Here is a 27,382-nt window from a genome sequence, read left to right as displayed (position 1 = left end):
TTATTCTTTTTTTTTTTTTTGAGACGGAGTCTTGCTCTATCGCCCAGGCTGGAGTGCAGTGATGTGATCTTGGCTCACTGCAACCTCCACCTCTCAGGGTCAAGCGATTCTCCTGCCTCAGCCTCCTGAGTAGCTGGGACTACAGGTGTGCATCACCACACCTGGCTAATTTTTATATTTTTAGTATAGATGGGGTTTCGCCATGTTGGCCAGGCTGGTCTGGAACTCCTGACCTCGGGTGATCTGCCCACAGTGCTTGATTATAGGCATGAGCCACCGTGCCCAGCATATCTCATTGAGTTTTATGAGACTTAAATGAGTTAATATTTGTAAAGCCCTTTTGTACAGTGCTTGGCACACTGTAAGTGCCAACTAAGTGTGAGCATTATACAAAAAACCGAGCTAAAGACTCATGAAACAAGACTTACTCTTGCTGCCTCAGTGCAGTCCTTTATCGTATTGAGTTTTTAAAGAGAGAGAAATGTTAATCAAGATCTGCTAAGTGGATTTCACAACTCACTAATACTACTCAGAAACCCCTGTTTCTAAAGCCCCCTCTACTCCCTCACTAGTGCTCATTCTTCTGAGTTTAGCTAAAGTTGCTTCCTCAGAAAAACCTTTCCGAATTCTTCAGACTAACTTAGGTTTTTCTGTTACTATGTTCCTGTTAGCATCATATACTTCTTCTTTGGAATACTCATCACACTTCAAATGTTTTGTTTTAGTATCTGTCTTCCCTACTAGATCATGATCTTCATGAGAGCAGTTTCTGTGTTTAGTACTGTAGCCTTCATTTAACAAAGTGCCTACCATGTGACAAATGCTTAATAACTGTTGACTGCTAATACGGAAAGAGCTGCAAAGAAACGGTTATCAAGAGGGTCTCATGATGTGTAGCTGGAGTGCCCACCTGGTGATGGAATAACAGCGCTGATAGGATATTCTGCACTCACCAACATGCACCTTCACAAAGGAGTCTACTTACTCTACACTTTATTCATAGGGCTAAGGGCTTCTGAGCCTGAGCACCTGCTAAAATAATTGTTAGTGGACAGCACTAGGGGCACTGTCACTGTCCGGACAGTTTGACCTTGCTGTGACACCAAGGTAGCTGGGAATGTAACTCACATTGTAGTTGCAGAAGTTGCAGGCATTTTGGCTTTGGAGCGCTGTGACTCCTTCAGTTTCTCTCTGAGTGAGAGCTTTGTTCTTTGACAGGAGAGAAGTTTTGGAAGATGCTACATTACATATTTGTTTGATTTTGTAGTAAGGTGATATAAGTGGAGGGGATAATTCTTATCTCCCCAACTTTTGAGCCTATTTTTTTTTCAATATTATTGTTTTTTATTACATTTTTAATTATAGAGATGGGGTTTCACCACGTTGCCCAGGCTGGTCTCAAACTCCTGAGCTAAAGTGATCCACCCACCTTGGCCTCACTAAGTGCTGGGATTACAGGTGTGAGCCACTGCGCCCAGCCCTGAGCCTATGTTTTTATTTGCTGTTTTGATAATGCTAAAGGAACAAAATATAATACATACAGGTAAGAGACTACTTTGTATAATTTTATAATTTTTGCAAGCTAATCTTGTCTCTAAAAATAAATACAAACTAAAACAAACTGATTGCCTTCGATTAAATTTGTCTGGAAACTCAGTCAGTACTTTCTTTTTTCTGTTGTTAGAACTTTTTCTTTTGAGACAAGGTCTCACTCTATTTCCCGGGCTGGAGTGCCGTGGCATGATCCTGGGCGGAGGCGATCCTGCCACCTCAGCCTCCCAGGTAGCTGAGACTGTAAGCACACACCACCGCACACCTGGCTAACTTTTTGTATTTTTAGTAGAGACAGGGTCTCACCATGTTGGCCAGGCTGGTCTCGAACTCCCAACCTCAAGTGATCCAACCACTTCAGCCTCCCAAAGTGCTGGGGTTACAAGTGTGAGTCACCGCACCCAGCTAGGACATTTAAAAACTATTGGACATAGGCTGGGCACAGTGGCTCATACCTGTAATCCCAGCGCTTTGGGAGGCCGAGGCGGGTGGATCACCTGGGGTCAGGAGTTCAAGACCAGTGTGGCAAACATGGTGAAACCCCGTCTCTACTAAAAATGCAAAAATTAACCAGACATGGTGGCGGGTGCCTGTAGTCCCAGCTACTCAGGAGGCTGAGGCAGGAGAATCACCTGAACCCAAGAGGCAGAGCTTCCGGCGAGCCGGGATCGTGCCACTGTAGTCCAGCCTGGGTGACAGAGCAAGACCCTGTCTCAAAGTAAAATAAAGTGAAAATTACAATAGAAACATGTTTTGTTCTGTTATGTAAAAATGTAAAAGTATTTAATACCTCATCATAAGCCTGGTTATTGAATCCCTATGTAGCAGTCCCTGCTCTGCAAGAATCATCACTTATGGTGATGGCCTCCAAAGTCTTTCTCAAGGTCCTAAGGTGCTCGCTGTTGAGATTCTCAGTTGTTATGCTAGAGTTGTTTTTAAAAGGACAGCAATAAAAGTTGCTTTGTTTTTTATTCCACAGCTGGTATAAAGCAAATTACAGCATGGCTGAGAAGTTAGACTGGGGCCGAGGAATGGGCTGTGACTTTGTCAGGAAGAGCTGTAAATTCTGGATTGATCAGCAAAGACAAAAGTAAGAATGCATTTCCTCACAGTGTCGTTGATTACACAGTTCCTTTCTGATTTTATGCTTTATCCCAAGCCTAAAATGCTAACTATTTTCAAAATGTAGTCTGAGCAGTTCAATTTTACAATATATAGAAAACCACCTGTAGATGGTTGGTAATAAGATTGTAAGAAGTAGCTGAGTATTGTTTTTAATCATATACTAAAGGGATCCACAGTGAGGGGCCCAGAGCCATGAACATTTCTGTTCAGCTTATTATAACTCATAAATATATATATTTTACAAACCTTTTGTTTCCTCTGTCGTTTGTGTTGTTTTCTTCAGAGAATGCACCTGTAAGTATAGATGCAAATATTGATTCAGTATCAAAAAAAGGCACTTTTGAATAGGAATTTCCAAATCCAGATGCGTATCATAATCACCTAGCAAGCTTTTAAAAAATAGAGTAAGTTTGACATCTATCTGTATATCATCTATACAGACATATATCATACATACATACAATACAGACATATATACAATACAGACATATATCAGACATATATACAATACAGACATGTGTCAGACATATATACATACAGACATATACACATATACAATACAAACGTATACATATATTCAATAAGACATATATCAGACATATATACAATACAGACATGTATCAGACATATATACAATATAGACATGTGTCAGACATATATACAATACAGTTGTTCTTTGGTAACCATGGAGGATTGCTTCCAGGACTCCACAGATAACAAAATCCATAGATGCTTACATAAAAGTTCCTTATATGAAATGGAATAGTATTTGCATATAACCTGTGTATGTCCTCTTGTATACTTTAAATTACCTCTAGGTTATTTATAATACATAATACAATATAAATGCTATGGGAATAGTTGTTATACTGTATTGTTTAGGGAAAAATGACAAGGAAAAAAGTGCCCATGTTCAGTACAGATGCAAGCATCCTTTTTTCCCTGAATTTTTCTTTTCTTTTTTTTTCCTTTGAGACAGAGTCTCACTCTGTTGCCCAGGCTGGAGTGCAGTGGCGCAATCTCAGCTCACTGCCACCTCTACCTACCAGGTTCAAGCGATTCTCGTGCCTCAGCCTCCTGAATAGCTGTGATTATAGGCGTGCGCCACCACTCCTGGCTAATTTTTGTATTTTTAGTAGAGACGGGATTTTGCCATGTTGGCCAGGCTGGCTCACGCCTGTAATCCCAGCACTTTGGGAGGCCGGGCCGGGTGGGTCACTTGAGATCAGGAGTTCAAGACCAGCCTGGCCAACATGGTGAAACCCCATCTCTACTAAAAATATAAAAATTAGCCAGGCATGGTGGCGGGCACCTGTAACCCCAGCTACTCAGGAGGCTGAGGCAGGGAACAGCTTGAATCCAGGAGGCAGAGGTTGCAGTGAGCCGAGATCGCACCATTGTACTCCAGCCTAGGTGACAAAGTGAGGCTCTATCTCAAAAAAGACAAAACAACAACAACAACAAAAATGTTATGTGAATGAATTCATATTGTATGTGAACTTTTGAGCATGGCTTTTTTTACTCAGCATAATTCTCTAGAAATTCATCCAGGTTGTTGTATATATCAATAATTTGACTTTTTGTGGCTGGTTAATATTTCGCAGTGTGATATACCACAGTTTGTTTAAACATTCACACTTTGAAGGACATCTGGATTGTTTCCAGTTTGGGGCTATTATGAATGAAGTTGCTATAAACATCTATGTACAGGTTTGTGTGTGAACATATATCTTTATTTTTCCAGAAAAAGTGCCAGGAATGCAGTTGCTGGCTCATTAAGTAATTGCAGGTTTAGTTTTGTAAGAAACTGCCAAACTTTTTAATTCCTAGCAGTGAACGTGTAAGTGATATAGTTTCTCCACATGTTTGCCAGCATTTGGCGTTGTCATGATTTTTTGTTTAATCGATTCTGATAGGAGTGTAGTGATATTTTATTTGGTTTTAATTTGTGTTTCCCTAATGTCTAATGATGTTGAACTGCTTTTCATGTGCTTACTCGCTAATTATATATCCTCTTTGGCAAACTGTCTCTTCATCTTTTTTTTTTTTTTATTTTTGAGACAGAGTTTCGCTCTGTTGCCCAGGCTGGAGTGCAGTGGCACAATCTTGGCTCACTGTAACCTCTGCCTCCCGGGTTCAAGCGATCCTTCTGCCTCAGCCTCCATGGTAGCTGGGACTACAGGCACATGCCACTATGTCCGGCTAATTTTTGTATTTTTAGTAGAGATGGGGTTTTACCATGTTGGCCAGGCTGGTCTCAAACTCCTGACCTCGTGATCCACCCGCCTCAGCCTCTGAAAGTGCTAGGATTACAGGCATGAGCCACCCAGCCTCTTCATCTCTTAAGCCAATTTTCTAATTGGATTGTTTTTTACTGTTGAGTTTTGAGAGTTCTTCATGTATTCTGGGTAGTAGTCCTTTGTCAGATACGTGGTTTGCAAATATTTTCTCCCAGTTCATAGCTTGTCTTTTTATCCTTTTAACAGGGGCTTTTGTAGGGCAAATGGTTTTAGTTTTGACGAAATCCAGAATTTCAGTTTGTCCTCTTATTGTGTCTTTGACGTCAAGTCTAAGAAGTCTTTGCCAAGCTCTAGATCTTGAAAGTTTTCTTCAAAAGTTTTATAGTTTTACACTTTACATTTAAGTCCATGATTCATTTGAGTTACGTTTTGTATAAGGTGGGAGACTTAGATCAAGGTTTGTTTTTTTGTATACAGATGGGCAATTGCTTTAGCACCATTTGTTGGAAAGGCTGTCTTTCCTTCATGGAATTGCTTTCGTGCCTTTGGCAGAAACAATCAGTTGGGTGTATTTGTGGTGATCTGTTTCTGTTTCTGGGTTTTCCGTTCTGTTCCAGTGATCCCCGTGTTTGTGCCTCCACCAATAACACACAGCCCTTAATTACTGTAATTATTTAGTAAGTCTTGAAATTGGGTAGACTGATTCTTTCCACTTTATTTTAAAATTGTTCTGGCTGTTTTGGTTCCTTTGCATTTCCATATACATTTTACAATAATCTTTTCTGTATCTGCCAAAAAACTTGCAGGGATTTTGCTAGGAGCTGCATTAACCCTGTGTGTCAATTTGAGGAGAATTGACATTTTTACTGTGTTGAGTTTTCCAATCCATAAACATGGGAGAAAACATTCAGTCTTTCATTATTAAATGTAATGTTAGCTGCAGATTTGTATACATGTTCTTTATACATGTTTTTATACATGTTCTTTATCTTTTATACATGTTTTATACATGTTGAAAAAGTAGCTCTCTATTCCTATGTGTCTGAGAGCTTTAATCGTGAATGGATATTGCCTTCTGTCAAATGCTTTTTCTACTTTAGCTGATATGCATAATCATGTGATTTTTTTCGCCTGTTAATATGGTGGATTTCATTGGTTGATTTTCAAATATTAAATCACCCTTGCATTCCTGGAGTAAACCCCACTTGGTCATGGCATATAATTATTTCTATATGTTGCTGAATTCTATGGACTATTATTTTGTTGTGGATTTTTGTTTCTGTATTTGTGATGAATACAGATCTGGAGTTTTCTCTTTTTTCCCCCATTATTTTACCTTTAATTAATCAGTATGGCTCTCAGAACAATTATGTCAGTTAAACTTGATCTTTTTCAAATCTGACACATTTTGAAAAACAGATATATCCTTCTAGTAAGAGAGATTTAAAAAATAATAGAAGAAAAGTTACGAAATACATAATAATTATTACTAAATGAGCAAATAATGGGCTCCCCTGTCATACTTAATATTGGCTTAATTTAAATTATTATTTATGGCCAGACATGGTGGCTCACGCTTGTAATCCTAGCACTGTGGGGGGCTGAGGCAGGCTGATTGCTTGAGCCCAGGAGTTCAAGACTAGCCTGGACAACATGGCGAAAGCCCATCTCTACAAAAATGTACAAAAATGAGGTGGGTGTGGTGGCACATGCCTGTAGTCCCAGCTACTCAGGAGACTGAAGCAGGAGGATCACTTGAGCCCAGAAGCTTGAGGCTGCAGTGAGCTATGACTACACCACAGCACTCCATCCTGGGCAGCAGAGTAAGACCCCATCTCTAAATAAATAAATACATGATTTGTGTCATACTCTGAAGTAATACATCCTAGGATATAATGAGGTGTTTATCATGCTTTATTTTTATTTTGACTTAGTTCAAAATATTTTTCTCTTTCTTTTAATTCAAAACTCTTGTGTCACTTCAAGTTCAAAATATTTTAACTTTCTCTTAAGATTTCTTCTTTGACCACTGTATTATTTAAAAGTGCTTTGTTTAATTTCCAGCTATTTTGAGATGTTCCAGCTATCTTTCTGTTATTGATTTCTAGTTTAATTCCATTATTGTAAGAAAGCAAACCTTTTTCCTCAGCCTTTCGAGTAGCTGGGACTACAGGCGCACACCACCACACCTAGCTAAATTTTTATATTTTTGTAGAGACAGGGTTTCACTGTATTGCTCAGGCTAGTCTTGAACTCCTGGGCTCTAGCAGTCTGCCCACCTCTGCCTCCCAAAGTGCTGGGATTACAGTCGTGAGCCACTGTGCCTGGCCTATTTTTCTGTTCTTAATCTCGATTTTTGAGATTATTGATTTGAGATATTTCCTGTTTCTAATGTAGCTGTTTGTTGCTATACATTTTCCTCTCAGCATTTCTTTAGCTTTGTCTCACAAATTTCAATGTGTTTTTATTTTCATTTAGTTCAATGTATTTTTAAAAATTTTTCTTTGAGATTCTTCTTTGACCCATGGATTATTTAGAAGTGTGTTGTTTGGTATACAAGTATTTGGAAATTTTTCTGTTATTTTTTGTTGTTGAATTGTAGTTGGAGAATATATGCTGTATGATTTGAGTTATTTTAAATTTGTTCAGGTTTGTTTTATGGCCCAACATATGGTCTTATCTTGATATATGCTTTTTTATTTTTTTTATTTTTTTGAGATGGAGTTTCATTCTGCCACCCAGGCTGGAGTGCAGTGGTACGATCTTGGCTCACTGCAGCCTCTGGTGCTGAGTTCAAGCTCTTCTCCTGCCTCAGCCTTCCAAGTAGCTGGGACTACCGGCGCCCGCCACCATGCCCGGCTAATTTTTTGTATTTTTAGTAGAGATGGGGTTTCATCCTGTTTACCAGGCTGGTCTTGAACTCCTGACCACAGCTGATCCACCTGCCTTGGCTTCTTCCCAAAGTGTTGGGATTACAGGCGTGAGCCACCACGCCCAGCCAATCTTATACATGTTTCATGGGCACTTGAAAAGAATGTGGCCGGGCGCGGTGGCTCAAGCCTGTAATCCCAGCACTTTGGGAGGCCGAGACGGGCGGATCACGAGGTCAGGAGATCGAGACCATCCTGGCTAACACGGTGAAACCCCGTCTCTATTAAGAAATACAAAAAACTAGCCGGGCGAGGTGGCGGGCGCCTGTAGTCCCAGCTACTCGGGAGGCTGAGGCAGGAGAATGGCGTAAACCCGGGAGGCGGAGCTTGCAGTGAGCTGAGATCCGGCCACTGCACTCCAGCCTGGGTGACAGAGCAAGACTCCGTCTCAAAAAAAAAAAAAAAAAAAAGAAAAGAATGTACATTCTGACACTGGGTGGAGTGTCGTGTAAATGTCAGTTACATCCTGTTGGTTGAGGGTGTTAAGTCCTTGACGTTGGGTGGAGTGTTGTGTAAATGTCAGTTACATCCTGTTGTTTGATGGTGTTACGTCCTTCTTGACATTGGGTGGAGTGTTGTGTAAATGTCAGTTTCGACCTGTTGGTTGATGGTGTTAAGTCCTTCTTGACCTTGGGTGGAGTGTTGTGTAAATGTCGGTTACATCCTGTTGGTTGATGGTGTTAAGTCCTTGACGTTGGGTGGAGTGTTGTGTAAATGTAGTTACATCCTGTTGGTTGATGATGTTAAGTCCTTCTGTATCCTTGCTGATTTCCTGCCTAGTTGGTCTATCTATCAGTTGTTGAGAGAATTCACCACCACATCAGTCTTCGAGTCCTGAAGTCCTTAACTAGTGTGACTTCTCTCTACCCTTCAGAGTCTTCTTTTATTTCTTTAATTTACAGTGACTGGGTTTTTAGTTGTACTCAGAGGGAGGAATAGGGAGAAGCCTATCTAGTCCATCTTCTAGGAATTAGAAGTGGTACTTATATTTCTCTTTCTATATTTAAAAAAATTTCCCCTGGTGGGTCAGGTATGGTGTGGTGGCTCACACCTGTAATCCCAGCACTTTGGGAAGAGGGAAGATTGCTTGAGCCCAGGAGTTTGAGACCATGTTGCTTAGGCAACATGACCCTATCTCTACAAAGTAAAAAAATTAGCCTGGCATGGTGGCATGGTGGCATGGTGGCATGGCCCTGTAGTCCCAGCTCCTTGGGGGCTGTGGTGTGAGGATCCCTTGAGCCCAGGAGGTCACAGCTGTGGTGAGCTATGATCATGCCACTGCAATCCAGTGTGGGTGACAGCAAGACCCTGTTGCAAAAAAAAAAAAAAAAAGAAAGAAAAGAAAATGTTATTCTCATCTTTTCTTACCTGCGTTAGGTCATAAAGCAATTTAAATCACTTGTGGTTTCTACTAAGGAGTCTGACCTCTGGGTTGTAACCCTAATGTGAAGATAATAGGCAGTAGCCAGAAGCACCGGCAGCCACTCTGAGGACAGCTTGTTAACCCTGCACTACCGCCTGATCTGCCAGTTAGGGGTTCTCAAATTTTGCTGCTTATGAAAATCATCTAGAGAACTTGAAAAACTCTCCATACCCAGGTTACAAGTTAAATCATGACTGTGCTAAGAGCCAGGCACTAGCGTTGTGTGAGTTTGTTTTACTAAATTCCCGAGTGATCTTACTGTGTAATGGAGTTTGGGAACCACTGTCCCGGTGTGTCAGAGGAAGTCTGTAATTCACACTGCAGCATGAACAAAGAGCTCAGGGAGGTTTTTGTTCACTTTTCTGTTAACAGATGCAACTCTGTTTATTCCCCTTTTGATCCCAATTATAGCATCACCTAAGACCTGAAACAGAAGGGACTTCTACTTCTTTATTCTTAAAAACTAAAGCCGTGGGTCCCTTGAATTCTCTTCTATCCTTTGATTCATAAGCCAGTGCCAGCAAGGCTTTTTTTTTAAGGTCCAAATAGTAAATGTTTTAGGTTTTGAGGGTTGTTACAATCTGTGTCACAACTACTTACCTCTGCTTTTATACAGCAAGAGGCAAAACCAATGGGCATGGCAATGTTCCTGTCATCTTCCCCATCTCTACAAAAAGTAAGTGAGCATGGTGGCACATGCTTGTAGTCCCACTTGCTTGGGAGGCTGAGGTGGGAGGATTGCTTGAGCCCAGAAGATCAGGGCTGCAGTGAGCTATGGTTGTGCGGTTGTGTCACTGCACTCTAGCCTGGGCAACGAGACCCTGTTTTAAAAACAAAAAATCGACAAGAAAGAAAACAGACTGTGGTCAGGATTTGACCCAAGAGTTGAGTTTGCTGACCCCTGTCATAATCATTCAAATGTCCCACTTGGGAGCACTGAAGTTCAGAATCATTCACAGGATAGAAGCCATCTTCCGGCAGCACAGACCCAGTCTGCCGGTGTGTATGTTAGGGATTCCAGTGCGGCCGTTCTTGAGCACAGGGGCCGATGCCTAACTTCTGGGCTTCGTCAACTGTGACTCTTCTCCATTGTTGGGAAACCAGTGTGAGAAGGGGTTGGTTAAGTGAGCATAGGCAGAGCCATACTTATTTGAATCACTTCAATGTACACATACTTAAAATAAGGTTCTTTCCATGTTTGAAGCAACTAAAACTGATAAACCACCCAACTCCTCTGCCTAGCTCATTTGATGTGAATATTGACTCTAGAGCTATACTGTCTAATGTGGTACCATTAGCCACGTGGGGCTGAACTTATATTTAAATTAGTTAAAGTTAAATACCATTTAAAATTTAGTTCCTCAGGGCCAGGCACGGTGGCCCATGACTGTAATCCCGGCAGTTTGGGAGGCTGAGGTGGGCAGATCACGAGGTCCAGAGATCGAGACCGTCCTGGCTAACATGGTGAAACCCCGTCTCTACTAAAAATACAAAAATTAGCCAGGTGTAATTGTGGTGGCAGGCGCCTGTGGTCCCAGCTACTCAGGAGGCTGAGGCAGGAGAATTGCTTGAACCTGGGAGGCGGAGCTTGCAGCGAACCAAGATTGCACCACTGCACTCCAGCCTGGCGACAGAGCAAGACTCCGCCTCAAAAAAAAAGAAAAAAAAAATTAGTTCCTCAGTTAACTAGTCACCTTTCAAGTGACATACATGATCGATGGCGACATCGGGCAGCACAGATAGAGACTTTTTCTAGCTCTCTTGACAGTGCTTCTCCGGAATTTGTAAGCCATGAATCTTAGCTCTAACTTTGGAATGTTTAAAATCGCTAACTTTTAACTTCTTTTTTCTTCTTTATTCATTTAGCCAAAACTCATTTTATGTAATTTAAAGTAAATATAATATGCCTTTTGGTTTTAGACAAAAAACAGAAATGACTTTCATGGAATCAAGAAAGTCACTAATTAAGAACTATTGGAATATGAACTTCCATATTCATTTGAAGCTTTATCATGGGAAGTTAAAATATTGCCTTATATGAAGATTTTATGAAAATGGTATAAACAGCAGAAATTACATTTATTGAGTAGCCTGCATGTGCCAGGCACTGAGTGCTTTGCGGTTGAAGCTCAGGAAAGTTAAGTAATTTCCACAGAAGTGTGGCTGGTGCTGGTGTTTGAACCCAGACCTGTGCGATTACTTCAAAACGTTTGCTTTCCTGTTATACTGTGCTGCTTCCACTTTGCTGAAGACTGTGGTAAGTATTTTGTATGTTTCATCTTAGGAAGCTGTAACTCCCTAAAGATGTATGCTGATACACTGTGTTCATTTAAATAAGACAATTCATCAATTTTCCTTAAAATAAGAAATATTTAATACAGGCTTTTTTTCCTTAAGAAATATGTGGAAGAAGAGGAAAATTGTCAATGATTCCATTACAATTTGGTAGACCAGTATTAATAGGATTTCTATTATTTAGGAATACTGAGATTTTATTTATAAAATTGCTATTATGATATTAATATAATTTTTATATTGTAAATTGTCAATTTGATGACTGCTAAGAATTACAGGTTTGTTTGAAGGTTGTTTTTGCAAGACAGTGCAACAGATTCTAATATCTTTTAATAATTTACATGCCCTTTTTTCAAATTATATTTTCAAGATTACATTTAATGGAACAGAACAAGTTGGTAACAATTAGGAATATTCACATAATCTTTATTTTGCACAGGAAAATAAGATTGTCTGGTGAAGGTGGTCAGTTAAACAAACTGTCAGATTATTGAATAGAGAAAATTTCACTCTTTGTAGCTGCAGGGCAGAGGGGACGTTACCTCCATCTCTTTCCGAGAATCCCATTTGTTAATTATGGAGGTTTGTGTTTTTAGGCCGGGATCTGGATTTCCATTTGTTGGCTGTTTAATGGACTTGCAATATTTTCTTTAAAGTTTGATACTGTGGCACTTCTCTTTGTTTGCAGGAGGCAGACGCTGAGCCCTTACTGTGACACACTCAGAAGTAACCCACTGCAGTTAACTTGCAGACAGGACCAGAGAGCAGTTGCAGTGTGTAATTTGCAGAAGTTCCCTAAACCTTTACCACAGGAATACCAGGTAAAACGGGTCTGGGGCACAGTTGTAGGAATCAGCTTTTCAAAAGTAGTCTCCATTTTAATTAAAAGAGTAAATTCTCGTAAGTTTCTTAATTTATAAGGCCCTGTTTGTTTTCCATAAGTTAGAAAAAAATGGAATAATGCTTCCATTTCTTTATAACTAATGTCCTAATTGATAGCACTTAGTTAAAATCTAGCAGTGTCTTACAATAATGGCAAGAAGAATTTGAATATTTGATCTGTTTTTACCTGTTTATGCTTTCTAATTATTTCCAAAATCTTGCTATTTAAATTCCTCTAATCCACACAGAAAAAAAATCTTTAAAGAAAATAACTTAAGTACTCTAATCCAATTAATTAGAAGACTTGGAAACTCTGCTTTGGAAAAGATTTGATTCATGGGATCCTAAAGATTAAGGAAATGGTCCCACATATCTTGTCTGGATCTCTGATTTGACCTTTATGTTTCTTTTTATGTTTTATCCTTTTTTTTTTTTTTTTTTTTTTTTTTTTTTTTTGAGACAGAGTCTCACTCTGTTGCCCAGGCTGGAGTGCAGTGGCATGATCTCAGCTCACTGCAGCCTCCCCTTCCCAGGTTCAAGTGATTCTCGTGCCTCAGCCTCCTGAGTAGCTGGGTTTACAGCTGCGAGCCACCATGCCTGGCTAATTTTCATATTTTTTAGTAGAGGTGGAGTTTTGCCATGTTGCCCAGGCTGGTCTCGAACTCCTGGCCTCAAGTGATCCATGTGCCTCGGCCTCCAAAAGCACTGGGATTACAGGTGTGAGCCAACATGTCTGGCTACTTTTTGTATTTCTAATAGAGATGGGGTTTCACCATGTTGGCCAGGCTGGTCTCGAACTCCTGACCTCATGTGATCCACCCACCTCAGCCTCGCAAAGTGTTGAGATTACAGGTGTGAGCCCCCGCGCTTGGCCATGACCTTTACATTTCTTGTTGCCAAAGCTATCTTTAAAAAGCCTCATCTGTACCTGCTATTTACAAAGGAACCTTTTGTCAGAAATGATGTCTCAGAAGCTAATTTAAAATAAAGCTGCTGAATTTTAAGCTTCCTACACATATTTATAAGCTCATTGAATGCTTCAGATACCATAAAATAGCAAATGTATTCATAGGCATAGTAATATAACTCAAAAATGTAACATCTTTAAAAATTTCTCTGGTGCATCCAGGGGTGAAAAAACACATAAAATTATTTTATTTTCATTTATTTATTTATTTTTGGAGATGCAGTCTTGCTGTCACCCAGGCTGGAGTGCAGTGGTGTGATCTTGGCTCACTGCAACTTCTGCCTCCCAGGTTCAAGCAATTCTCCTGCCTCAGCTTCTCAAGTAGCTGGGACTACAGCTGTGCACCACCATGCCCAGCTAATTTTTGTATTTTTTTTTTTTTTTAGTAGAGGCGGGGTTTCACTATATGTTGGCCAGGCTGGTCTTGAACTCCTGACCTCAGGTGATCCGCCCACCTTGGCCTCCCAAAGTGCTGGGATTATAGGCGTGAGCCACCATGTCCGGCCATAAAATTACTATAAAAAAGAAAGGAACAATAAAATTTACCTGGTGCCTTGTACCTTTGGCATTCAAAGTATTTTTTATATATGATCTCATTTATTTTCTCAGATTTTAATTTTTTCAAGTTTGTCAAAACAATGTGTAAACTGCCTCCTAAAAACTCTTGAAAAATATATTTAAAATGTAACTTTATGCATTAGTTTTATATTTTGTCAACTCTTAAAACTTCTTTTTACTCAGTGTAATTAAAACTATTTCATTCGTTTAAAACATTAGTCTAATTGAACATTGTAATACATAACTTAAGACTCATTTACTTACCTTGTTTATTTGTAGAACTATAGCAACCTTAAATTACTCCTCTGGTGGTTTACTACTGTCTTCTTTATTTGGTGCAGTGGATGAAGAAAAGTACTTTAGTATCTTGTGTTATATGGCATTAGAGGGTTGCAAAATATTACCTGTGCACTTCCTCTTGTTTATACAGAATGTTTCTTTCTTGTCTTCCCAATATTTGTTTTGCAGTACTTTGATGAACTCAGTGGGATACCTGCAGAAGATTTGCCTTATTATGGTGGCTCCGTGGAAATTGCTGACTATTGCCCTTTCAGTCAGGAATTCAGTTGGCATTTAAGTGGTGAATATCAGCGCAGCTCAGATTGTAGAATATTGGAAAATCAACCAGGTTAGTCGGCTAGTGAAATGAAGTTTAATATACATATTAAAATTATATATCAGCAATATAGAATAGTGGTTAAGGGCACAGACCCTAGAGCAGAACGGTCTTAATTTGCTTTATAGTTCAGCTGCTATCCATATGTAAGAAGTGACTTAGCTTTTCTCTGCCTGTTTCTTCATCTGTACAATGGAGACAATACTTATAGAGTTGTGAGAATTAAATGAATTAACGTAGTAAGTGCTTGCAACTGTGCCTGACCTATCGAAGGGATTATTAGCGTATGCATGCACACACTATATTTTAGTCATACCTTCTAGCTGCATGGCACTTTCCATTTGCAAACCACTTTCATTCTTACCATTTTATTCTTCTGAAAACATTATGAGAAACATAAGGAAGACATTACTGTATTTCCCAGATAAGCGGATAGATACTAAGTAATATAGTTAATTTGTGTCAGTGCAAGATCCTCCAATGCCAACCTCTTTTTATTAAAATACCTTAGATAAGCTGCTTTTCCCTCTCATGGGGAATGTGCGTTTTATGTAAGTTAGAAGCAACATGTCACTCTTCAGATGTCAAAACAATGTTCTTGTCTCATGGCCAGTAAGATATGTTACCGTATTATTTGTTTCCTCTTAACACATATAAATGAACAAGCTATCAAAGGAATAAAGAATTGGATATTCTGCAGTAAGTTACTGCTCATACTAATTACCTTTGTAAACAGAAATGTTCTCACATCTGATGTAAGAAAGGGCAGTAAGTAGTTTTTCTCTCTGTGTTCATCAGAAGTTTTAACCTAGTCTCCAAACCCCCACCCCCATTCCATACTTTATTACAGACTAAGGCATTTAAATTCTAAATTTTTGTATTCTTACCTTTTACTCTTAAATTTGGCAGATGTAACTGGATTCCTGCAGCGTTTTTCCCCATCACTCATCTATTTAATAAATGTCCTGCCCAGGCACAGTGGCTCGTGCCTGTAATCGCAGCACTTTGGGAGGCCAAGGCAGGTGCATTGCTTGAGCTCAGGAGTTTGAGGCCAGCTGAGCAACATAGTGAAACCCTGTCTGTATCAAAAATACAAAAAATTAGCCAGGTGTGATGGTGCACACCTGTGGTGCCAGCTATGCAGGAGGACGAGGCTGGAGGATTGCTTGAGTAGCCCAGGAGGTGGAGGTTGCAGTGAGGTGAGATCATGCCACTGCACTCCAGCCTGGGCAACACAGTGAGACCCCATCTCACATAAAAATACAGAATAAATAAATAAATAAATTAAATAAATAAATAAATAAATATCCTAACAACTTGTAACTACTCAGCAGTTCCGTATTAAAGCAAAAGAAATGCACAGATCTGTCGGCTATGGATTTGCCAGAGATGTACTATCACATGTTATTGTTTTAGAGGTGGAGTTGGCAAACTTTTTTTCTAACGGGCAAAATTATAAATATTTGAGGCTTTGTGGGTCGTCAAGTCTCTGGCTTCCTGATTCAGCTCTTCAGCTGTGCTGTTACGGTCTGAAAGCAGTGACAGACCATATGTAAATGAATGAATGTGTTAGGATTTGGCCTGAGGGTTATAGTTTGCTGAATTCTGTTTTTTTATTATTATTATTTTTTAGAGATGAAGTCTCACTCTGTCACCTAAGTTGGAGTGCAGTGGCACCATCATAGCTCACTGTAACCTGTAACTCCTGGGCTCAAGTGATTCTCCTGCCTCAGACTCCCCAGAGCCAGGACTACAGGTGTGCACGAGGCTTGCTGTGTTACCCAGACTGGCCTCAAACTCCTGGCCTCAGGCAGTCCTCCCTCCTTAGCCTCCCAAAGTGTTGAAATTATAGACTTGAGCCACCACGTCCAGCCCGGAACCCCATTTTAGACACTGATCACTATACTTTTCAAAGACTCTGATACTCAAAAGAAGTAAAGAATTCTGTTTTATTCTAATTTGCATTTTTTCTTAGCTTATATGTTAAGATTTATTATCAAAACTGACGTAAAACACTTATCTTTATAATATTTCAAAATGGGCTAATTGAACTTTCTACTTCCCAAAATAAAACTTATTGTGAAGAGTCTAAAGAGAGGAAATTATTGCTTGGGTTTAAGAGCTTTGTCCCTTTGTCCATTAGGTATTTAGAGGCCTTTCATTCCATCCTGTCCTCTCCAGGTTTGTGCTTAATGTGAGATTAGATCAGCATCTTACTAGGTTGGTGCAGGAGTAATTGTGGTTTTGCCATTAAAGTAATGCAAAAACTTCTGCACCAACCTAATATTTATGGACTTCCAGGAGGTGACACAAGTTGAAGATATAAAAAAGTTTTCAGAAGTTGCAACACCCCCCAAAAGTCTGCATTATAGAAATCACTTGGCCTCATCCTATCATGGGTCATTTGGAGGTGCCTCCTATTTAGACCACCAGTGAAGATGATTCTTATATTGGTGTCTCGTGATCTAGTGATTCTTAGTGCTAGTTCTTCTGTATATTTAACCTAGAAAACTTTGGGCCCAGTTTTATTCCCTTGTGTCTGATACAGTAGTGTTCTCCTGTTAATCATTAAGAACCTAGTGTGAGTTTGGAATCCTGTCTATCCTAATTTTTTAAATTTAAAATTTCCATGAAACATGTTTGATTTTCAAAGCAATTTTTAATCATAAAAATGGAATGCTTCAGTTTCTTGTTCTTTGAGCCAGAAGTCAATTTTTAAGGAGACTTTTCTTCTTTGCCTCAGAAATTTTTAAGAACTATGGCGCTGAAAAGTATGGACCTCATTCAGTTTGTCTAATTCAGAAATCAGCATTTGTTATGGAAAAGTGTGAGAGGAAGCTGAGTTACCCAGACTGGGGGAGCGGATGCTATCAGGTAAGCTTATGTTTGTTTTTAGTTATGCCAAATATTGTGTGATTTTATCTCTTTTATGGTTGTGTATTTTAAATTATATTTTCATATTTTTATGTAATTAATTTACTGATCAATACTTTATCTTGTTTATGTAAATATTAGTTTAGATGCTTATGTTTTATGAAAATATTGTCATTTCTTTAGAAAAACTGCCTCTTAAAAATATGTATATAATTGCTGTAATGTTACTTCTGGGCATATATTCTGAGGAAGTAATGGCAAATATGTACTTTTGTTCTTGAGCAAATATTACTTTGTAATGGAAAAAATGTACAATTTTATTTCAAAAGGTCTGAGGACTGCATGGATTATAAGAATTATTAAATCAGGCTGGACATGGTGGCTCACGCCTGTAATCCCAGCACTTTGGGAGGCTGAGCCAGGAGGATCGCTTGAGCCCAGAATTCGAGACCTTCCTAGGCAACAAAGTGAGACCCTTTCTCTAAAAAATAAAGAAAAAAGAATTAATATATCAGTTGCTGATTAATAATAGGGTATTTTTTCCTTTGTAATTAGAAATCCAAAAAGGGCAAACTACAATTTTTTTTTTCTTTTTCTCTTTTTTGAGACAGGGTCTTGCTGTCAGCTAGGCTGGAGTGCTGGTGCAGTCATGGCTCACTGTATCCTCCACCTCCTGTGCTCAAGCTACCTCCCCACCTCAGCCTCCTGAGCAGCTGGGACTACGGGTGTGCACCACACACCCGACTACGTTTTTGATTTTTTGTAGAGAAGAGGTCTCACTATGTTGCCGGGGCTAGATTAGAACTTCAGGGCCCAAGCAATCCTCTTTTTTTTTTTTTTTTTTTTTTTTTGAGATGGAGTCTCACTCTGTCACCCAGGCTGGAGTGCAGTGGTGCGATCTCGGCTCACTGCAAGCTCCGCCTCCCGGGTTCCAGAGGTTCTTGTGTCTCAGCCTCCTGCACAGCTGGAATCACAGGCATGCACCGCCACACCCAGTTAAGTTTTGTATTTTTAGTACAAAAATTGTCCAGGCTGGTCTCAAACTTCTGGCTTAAACTGATCCTCCCGCCTTGGTCTCCCAAAGTGCTGGGATTACAAGCATGAGCCACCATGCTTGGCCGAATATTTCTTTTTTTTCTGTCACAAGATATTCTAAGCTCTCTTTGTTTTTTGTCTGCCCCTGACATGTAATTAACCATTTCTCTAAAGACCTGCAGTTACTTTCAGTGAAGTGTGGTGTTTAGAGACTAAGATCTGGGTGCTGATTACACTGTTCATTGCCATTGATAATCGCAGTTGGGAACTGGGAATACCAGTTCATCAGGCCCTCTTAGTAAGGCAGGAAATGTATGTATATGTATCAGTACACTCTCCTGTGACTGTGTGTGTAACCATGAGTTCGCATCAGTAAGGCTGGTTTGATTCCATTGGTGTGAGAACTTGTCTGACACCAAAGGATTTATTTTAGTTTTCCACCTTTTCATATTTGTACTTCCTTCACCAACAGTGAGAAATCCAGCTCCTGTCATCTCAGTATGTTTACTCATTTGATCTATCCACATCCTGTCCACTTTCTCTCACTCCCATCACCCTCCTCACCCGGCCAACTCTGCGTGACCTCCCGGTCACACGCCTCCCCTGCCCCTCCATACAGATCACCTACCTTTCCTCACTTAACGGCTTTAGACGTAATTACTTTTGAGGAAGGGGAAAGGAGAAAGGGAGGGATCGCTGAGCTTTGTTTTCTTAAAATTGTGGCAAAATAGATATAACACAAACCTTTCCACTGTAACTGTTTTTACTTGTACAGTTAAGTGGCACTAAATGCATTCACGTTGTCGTGCACATCACCACTCTGCGTCTCACAGGTTTTCATGATCCCAAAAACTGAAACTCTGTACTCACTCAACAATCCCTCCCTGTTCCTCCTCCCCCAGCCCTGACAGCCTCTATTCTCTGTTCTCTCTGTAGATTTGCCTAATCTAGGTAGTCCTTATAAGTAGAATCATACAATATTTGTCCTCTTGCACCTGACTTCTTTTACTTAGCATGGCGTTGTCAGGACGCATCCACACTGTGGCATGTATCAGAACGGTTTTCCTTTATATGTCTGAATAACACTCCATTGTATGGATCTGTCACGTTTTGAATCAGTTGACGGACACTGAGGTCGTTTGCATCCACCTCTTGGCTGTTGGGATCTTGCTGCAGTGAACACTGGCTTCCGTGTATCTATCGGACTCCCTGTTTTCAGTCTTCTCGGGAGTAGAATTGCTGTATCATATGGCAATTCTATGTTCAGCTTTCCTAGGAACTACCAGACTAGGTTTTTTGTTGTTGTTGAGGGGTTTTTGGTGTTATTTTGAGGTTTATTTTTTATTATTATTAATAGACTTTATTTTTTAGAACAATTTTAGGTTCACAGCAAATTTGAGCAGAAGGTACAGAGAGTTCCCATATTCCCCTGCTCCACACACACGTGGCCTCCCACACCGTCAGCATCCTGTACCACAGAGGTATTTTTGGTGCCATCGATGAACCCAGATCATCGTCCGAAGTCCATGTTCACATTAGGTTCTCTCCGGGTGTTTTATGTTCTGTGGGCTTTGACACCTGTAGGATATGCGTCCATAAGATAATGAGTTGTTGAAATGGGCTTTGTTATAAGTTACAGATTGGCTATCTGTGGCTAAATAATTGCTGTGATGAACATAAATAAGAATAAGTGAAATAAAAAGTGGGATGAAATGCTTCAGGTGCAAGTTCAAAGGGGACTGTATTTTCTCTGTACAAAAGACACCTTGAGGCGCGTGTTTTCATGTCAACCCTTTGTGTTCTTAGCATGTTTTTCCTGATGAAACTGAGGTCCTGGGCCTTACCACATCACCGTTTGTGCTGATGGCACCTTTTAATATAAATTTTTAAGTAATTTATATATTTATTAAATAAGTCAGCAATTCACATGGTGAAAAATTCAAAAGATGCAAAAGAATGTACAGGAAAAGCCTTTGTCCCAGCCCTGTCTTTCAGTCACTCATTTCTCCCTTCAGAGGGAGTTAACATTACCAGTTTCTTGTATCCTTGTACAGATAAACTCTGTGCAGGCACACATTTATATTTTTGTTTCATTTTTTACACCAATAGTATCAAGTTACACATACTGTTCTGTGGTGTGTATTAAAGAGCCATTCTTAGTATCATCTTATATCATTCTAGCCCCGTGTCTGAACTGACTGTGGATGTCACAAGTACATTCGGTTGCAGTTTGATCACTCTGAATTCCGTTCATCCAGAATCCAGTTTATGAGCCCTCTCTCAACAACTCTGCATTTCAGCTGTGTTGCTTCCAGCACTGGTCCCAGTCTCTCTAATTAGAAACCAGAATGATTGTTTTCTATTCTCTGTTCTGTAAAGACGGATCAATACAGACTAAGTCTTTAGATTACTCTCCTATTGAAATCTCTTATATCTATTTTATTTTAGATTTACCTTCATAGTTCAAGCCATTATCACTTCACAGTTTCCTAACTAATTTTCCTCCTCTCATCTTCCTTCCATGACCACATTGATCCTTTTTAAATTTTAGTTTTGATCAAACTTATACATGCAAATAGTTTGAAACTAATTTGTTGTCTGCTTCCAAAAAACTACGGCCTCAGGCCAGGCGCTGTGACTCATGCCTGTAATCCCAGCCCTTTGGGTAGCTGAGGCTAACACTTGAGGTCAGGAGTTCTAGACCAGCCTGGGCAACATGATGAAACCTTGTCTCTACTAAAAATACAAAAATTAGCCAGGCATGGTGGCCGCTTGCCTATAATCCCAGCTATTCAGGCGGCCGAGGCATGAGAATCTCTTGAACCTGGGAGACGGAGGTTGCAGTGAGCCGAGATTGCACCACTGCACTCCAGCCTGGGCAATGGAGTGAGACTACATCTCAAAAACAAACAAACAAACAAAACACACAAGAAACTAGAGCCTCTGTTATTACTTCCTTAACGTTTATTACTTCTTCCCAGAGTCTTCACTTTCAATTCTTAGTTGTTGTTTTGTTGGGGTGGAGGAGTCAGGGGAGACTTACTATTTGCTTTCTTATTTTTTTTTATTATTATTACTTTTTTTGAGATGGAGTCTTGTTCTGTTGCCCAGGCTGGAATGCAGGTGGCATAATCCCTCGGCTCACTGCAACCTCCGCTTCCCAGGTTCAAGTGATTCTCCTGCCTCAGCCTCCCAAGTAGCTGGGATTATAGGCACCTGCCACCATGCCTAGCTAGTTTTTTTTTTTTTTTTTTTTTTAGTAGAGACAGAGTTTCACCATGTTGGCCAGGCTGGTCTCGAAATCCTGACCTCAAGTGATCCACTTGCCCCAGCCTCCCAAAGTGCTGGGATTACAGGCACGAGCCACTGCACCCGGCCTGTTTTTTTATTTTTAAAAAGCTTATATTATTCTTTCATAAGGTTTGAATTTCAGATGTTAGCTGTTAACTTTAGAAAATAAGAATTTAGTTGGTTCACCTCCTCCTCTTGCTGTGTTCGCTTCCTATTTCCCCATCATAGACTTCTTGTTTCCCCTTCCCCCATTGGTGATTATGGATCAACATGTGTTCACTGTTTACGTTTCCATGACTATGCAAACGTGGCGCCTGGTAGCACGCAATGATTACTTCCCTATTCTCCCCAGTATTTCATTTTCTCCAGATTTAATATCTTGTTTTTTCATGAAATTAGTTTTCTTTGTATTTAGCACTAATTTAATTCTAAGCTGTTCTCCCAGTTGGGCTCATCTCCTTTCAGTACAACCAGATACCTGAGGTGTTCTATCCATTTCATCTTGGGGAAATCTCTTCTGAACATTTCTGGCCTGTGCTCATCTCGACTATGTAATCCTATGTTGACAGCACAACTGGCATCTTGGGATCTCGAGTCAGGATCATCCTGGAGGTCCCGCTGGGATCTCAAGTTAGGGTCATCCTGGAGGTTCTCTGGTCCCTCTGTCTCTCTCATATTGGATCCCCTACTTTGTGGATTTTGTGTCGTATTCTTTTTTGGATTTCTTTTTAATTTTAATGGAACATATCTTCTAGTGGAGATTTGAGGAGTATGTGACAGAGAACAGCGTTGAGACTTGCATGTCTGAAAGCATCACTGTTCTACTGTGACGCCTGCTGATAGCATGGGAAGGCGGGACTTCACCTGCTTCACCTCTGCCCTCAGGGTCTTCAGCAAGGCCTGAGAATGAAGTAGACATAAGCCCGATGAACAGGAGGAAAACACACATTTATTTAATCTAAGTTTTGCATGACACAGGAGCCCGCATGAGTAAATGAAAACTCAGAGAAGTGGTAAAACCTATATACTTTTATACTACGTTGAACAAAGGGAGACAGTTATGGAAAAGTAAAATGTATGGAGAGGCTAAAGGAAGCTAAGAATTATTTTAAGAAGGTCTGTTTGTACCAAATTCTTTGGCTTTGACTCCCTATATTGGTGATAAGAAGGTTTCTTTTCTCCTGGAAAAGGAAGGACATTATTCATGTGGGAGTTTTATCTCCTGCTTTCAGGAGGAAAGGGGGAGGTCAGAACAGTGTCGTTGGGTCTGCTGTGTTTAAGTCCCTTTAGCTGGAAACCTTTGTGCCAAAATAGCATATTTTGGAGTGGTGTGTTCTGCCATCCTTCGATAGCTTGAGTGGGTGTAGCTTTCTTTTTGAAAATTATTTTCCTAATGAATGATTGGATGCAGGAAAAAAAAAAGAAAATTATTTTCCATCAGAATTCTGAGAGGATTTTTCCTTTGTATCCGAAGTCTCAATGTCATTCTGAGTTTCGATTGCCAGAATCTTTCTTCTTTCTTCTCTGGAAGCTGGTAAATTCTTAATTTTAGCTCGCATACCACATCCCCACCTGCCACAAGCCCCAGTATTCCAAAATTTAATGGGTTGATTCTATTTTTGGTGATCATTAACAGCCTGTTCATATTCAAGAAGTGACTGGGGCCTGGCACAGTGGCTCACGCCTGTAATCCCAGCACTTTGGGAGGCCGAGACGGGCGGATCACTTGAGGTCAAGAGTTTGAGAGCAGCCTGGCCAACATGTTGAAACCCCTCATCTACTAAAAATACAAAAATTAGCCCGGTGTGGTGGTGGGCACCTGTAATCCCAGCTACACAGGAAAAAAAAAGAAAAAAGAAAAAAGAAGTGGCTGGCAGGCAGTTTGGAAGCTCTGAGCACACATAGGGCTTGCTGACTGTGGTCTTCACTATAGGGCTCCTTCCTTACAAAACCTTTGATATCTGTGTCTTGAGGGGTTTCCCTTTTGACTGGTCAGATTTGTCAGAAACTACCAGTCTCCCGCCTGAAGTTTATATGCTGTGAGAGTTCTAGGAAGTAAGTCAATTTCAAATGCTAAGTAGTCTCAATATTTAACCTGTAAACTTAAGAGTCCTTATTTTCATGATGGCAGCCCAGTTCTCACCTGTACTTAGTTTCCCCCAGAACAGAAAAACTCTGTTTTACCCTTTCCAAAAAATAAATCTCTATGATTCTGCAGAATACAAGAAGCCTAGCGCTGGCCTGGGCTTCTGGTGATGTTTCAGGAAGCCTACAATCATGGCAGAATGCAAAATGGGAGCAGACATATCACATAGAGAGGGAACGAGAGAGGAGGGAGGTCCCGATCTCTTGAACAAGCAGATCTCTGGGGAATTTATTCCCGTGGGGAGGGCACCAAGCTATTCATGAGGGATCCATCCCCGTGACGCAAACACCTCCCACTAGGCCCCACCTCCAGCACTGGGAATCACATCTCAGCAGAAGATTGGAGTGGACAAATACCCAAACTATATCAGCTGGGTTCAGAGCAAACAGTGGTCCAGGTGAGGAAGAGGAATGCTGGGGTCTGCTTCTGAAATGGACTTTTATCTGATCCTTGTAATTGTAGCTCTTACTTCTTGGCACCGGGTGCGGGTGTGGCGGTCCTGAGCCTTCTTTGTGTTCTGCAAATCAGTTTCTTCCTGGTTCTTCCTGCTGCTGGATTTTGACTCAGCTTTCCTGAGTCTATTATGTCTGCTACTACTTGTACATCTACCCTCCTGCCCACGCTTAATTCCCAGAATTCCACAATGAGAATACTTCAGCTTCAGCAAGGGAGTTTTCCTCTTGTCCTATCAACACTCTCATATAATTCTCATCTCCAAGCCATGTGCATTCTGCTTCCCAACCTGTAATATCTGCCCTACGGTGATCCATGATCCAAATCCTGGGTACATCCTTAGCATACAAATGCTTTCTTCCATGAAACTTTCTAATATTTTTTCTTGTTTCTACCATTTATTGACTCTTAATCATAAAATAGTCTGGTACTATTCAGTTTTTGCTTTTTCTTCTAATTTCAAAATACTGTTAGTATTTTATTTAAAAAGTATTATTATTTTTATTGTCTTTTTTTTTTTTTTTTTTTGAGATGGAGTCTCACTCTGTCACCCAGGCTGGAGTGCAGTGATGGGATCTCAGCTCACTGCAACCTTTGCCTCCTGTGTTCAAGTGATTTTATGCCTCAGCCACTTGAGTAGCTGGGACTACAGGCGCCCACCATTTTTAGCGCCAAATTAGCGCCTGGCTCATTTTTGTGTTTTTACTAGAGATGGGGTTTCGCTAGGTTGGCCAGGCTGGTCTCGCACTCCTGACCTCAGGTGATCCACCTGCCTTGGTGTCCCACAGTGCTGTGATTAATAATCAGGCATGAACCACGGTGCCCAGCTGAAAAAAAAAATTTGTATCCTACTCATCTTTCCTTAATGGAAACTGCTAGAGGGCAGGCACTGTATCATGTACTTTTTTAGTATCCTTTTCAGCACCAAGCACAGTGCTCGACCAAGTCTCACTTTAAAGAATAATGATGTTGCACTGTAGCTGTGTTGATGTTTACTTGATGTGGATCACTGAAAGACAGACTTATAGAAGAGGTCACACTTCATTGTTTGTTTTTGTGAAAAACAAATTTTCAAAAGAGTGATATATTTCAACTTAACTGATGATAGAGTTATTTCAAAATGACTTCAAATATACTTTTGAACTCTTCTTTTGAAATTATATTTAGAAGTAGTTTGTCACCTAAGGAAATCAATCTTAGTAATTTTGTGTCACACCTTGTATTTACCAGTTTAGTTAACTACCTTTACTGGACTTGGTTCTGGGCAACTTTGGGCTATTTCCAAAAATTATATCTACTTGCCACGTAAAAATTTGCTACCATCAGACAGGTTCAGAAGCGTGCACTGACTTTGAAGATAGTTCCAAGAGAGAAGTTTCAGAAGTATTTAAAGGGAAGTAGCATAATTGAATGTGAAGTCTTTGTAGAAAACAACTTTGAGGGTTTTTAAAAAATAGTTAAATTTTTGGCTGGGTGCAGTGGCTCATGCCTGAAATCTCAGCACTTTGGGAGGCCAGGGTGGATGGATAACTTGAGTCTAGAAGTTCGAGACCAGCCTGGGCAACATGACAAAACCCAAACCCCATTTCTACAAGAAAATACAAAAATCAGCCCGGCATAGTGGCACATGCCAGTGGTCCCAGCTACTCAGGAGGCTGAGGTGGGGGATCACCTGAGCCCGAGGTAGTCAAAGCTGCAGTGAGCCAAAATCACCACTGTATTCCAGCCTGGGCAACAGAGTGAGACCCGTCTCAAAAAAAAAAAAGAAAAAAACTCTGTGTGTGTAAAAGCTCTGTGTGTGTGCCCCCTTGTAATTTTTGGGAAAAGTGTCCATAGCTTGCATCAGATTCTTTAAAAGGTGCTAGATTCAAAGTTTAAGAACTCCTGCCACACAGAGTGTAATTCTTTTAGGACCTAAATAACTTAACCCTCTTTTCTTTTTGAGACGGAGTCTTACTCTGTTGCCAGGCTGGAGTGCAGTGGCGCGATCTCGGCTCACTATAATGTCTGCCTCCCAGGATCAGGTGATTCTCCTGCCTAAGCCTCCTGAGTAGCTGGGACTACAGGTGCCTGCCACCACACCCAGCTAATTTTTGTATTTTTAGTAGAGACAGGGTTTCACCATGTTGGCCGGGATGGTCTCGATCTCTTGACCTCATGATCTGCCTGCGTCAGCTTCCCGAAGTGTGGGATTACAGGTGTGAGCCACCGCGCCTGGCCAACTTAACTCTTTATATGAGGTTAAAGATATGCCCACACTGCAAATTGTGCTTTATTCCCAACGTTTTTTGTAAATTTTAATGTATTTTCCTGTAGTTGAAGGAGAAATCTCTTAGAATCTTACTGACCTGATATTTATTATTTTTATATATTTTTTCCTGTTTGAAGGTTTCTTGTTCTCCTCAAGGTCTGAAAGTTTGGGTCCAAGATACTTCATATTTGTGTAGTCGGGCTGGGCAGGTCCTCCCCATCAGTATCCAGATGAATGGCTGGATTCATGATGGAAACCTACTCTGCCCATCGTGTTGGGACTTCTGTGAGCTCTGTCCTCCAGAAACAGATCCTCCAGCTACTAACTTGACCCGAGCTCTGCCACTGGGTGAGTGCTCTCTATGGTTGGAATAAAGAGGGAAAAGTAAAGGGGCAAACTTCTCTTATAAAATGTTGGCATCCCTTCAAGGAAGCTCTAAAACAAGTTGAGTTTCTTCCCTTCTGATTGCATTTTTATGGGAAAATCCTCCTTCCCACCATTATTAGAAATCTAAGATAGGTCAACTTGACACTTGTGAGTAAGAGCAAGGCTTTCTGGTGAAGCACCTCTGAGTTGCACAAAATTATTCATCAAAGACCACAAAAAGTGAACGTTGTATCCATTCATTTGGAAATTAAGGGTAAACAAAATGCTGCTCATTAAATACAAAAAGTGATTAAATATATTTTAGTCATATCATAATCAGCTGAAGTGAAAGTGAGGGAAAGATCTGGAAAAGATACTC

At 40.4% G+C, this 27,382-nt stretch overlaps 1 protein-coding gene across 1 annotated transcript in view; it reads left to right on the top strand.

The window, feature by feature from the left end:
- Positions 1-27,382, top strand: part of LMLN (leishmanolysin like peptidase) — a 79,146-nt gene that overhangs the window by 48,485 nt on the left and 3,279 nt on the right. The window contains exons 12-16 of the mRNA XM_015132641.3: positions 2,531-2,641; positions 12,253-12,385; positions 14,440-14,599; positions 17,331-17,461; positions 26,775-26,985. Coding sequence (XP_014988127.1) covers positions 2,531-2,641; positions 12,253-12,385; positions 14,440-14,599; positions 17,331-17,461; positions 26,775-26,985 — 746 coding nt within the window. The remainder of the gene's footprint in view (positions 1-2,530; positions 2,642-12,252; positions 12,386-14,439; positions 14,600-17,330; positions 17,462-26,774; positions 26,986-27,382) is intronic.

This window comes from Macaca mulatta, chromosome 2 (genome assembly GCF_049350105.2).
Source record: "Macaca mulatta isolate MMU2019108-1 chromosome 2, T2T-MMU8v2.0, whole genome shotgun sequence".
In the NCBI taxonomy this organism is placed as follows: domain Eukaryota; kingdom Metazoa; phylum Chordata; class Mammalia; order Primates; family Cercopithecidae; genus Macaca; species Macaca mulatta.
Note: the sequence above shows the minus strand (reverse complement) of the source record. Positions and strands in the feature narration are given on the sequence as shown.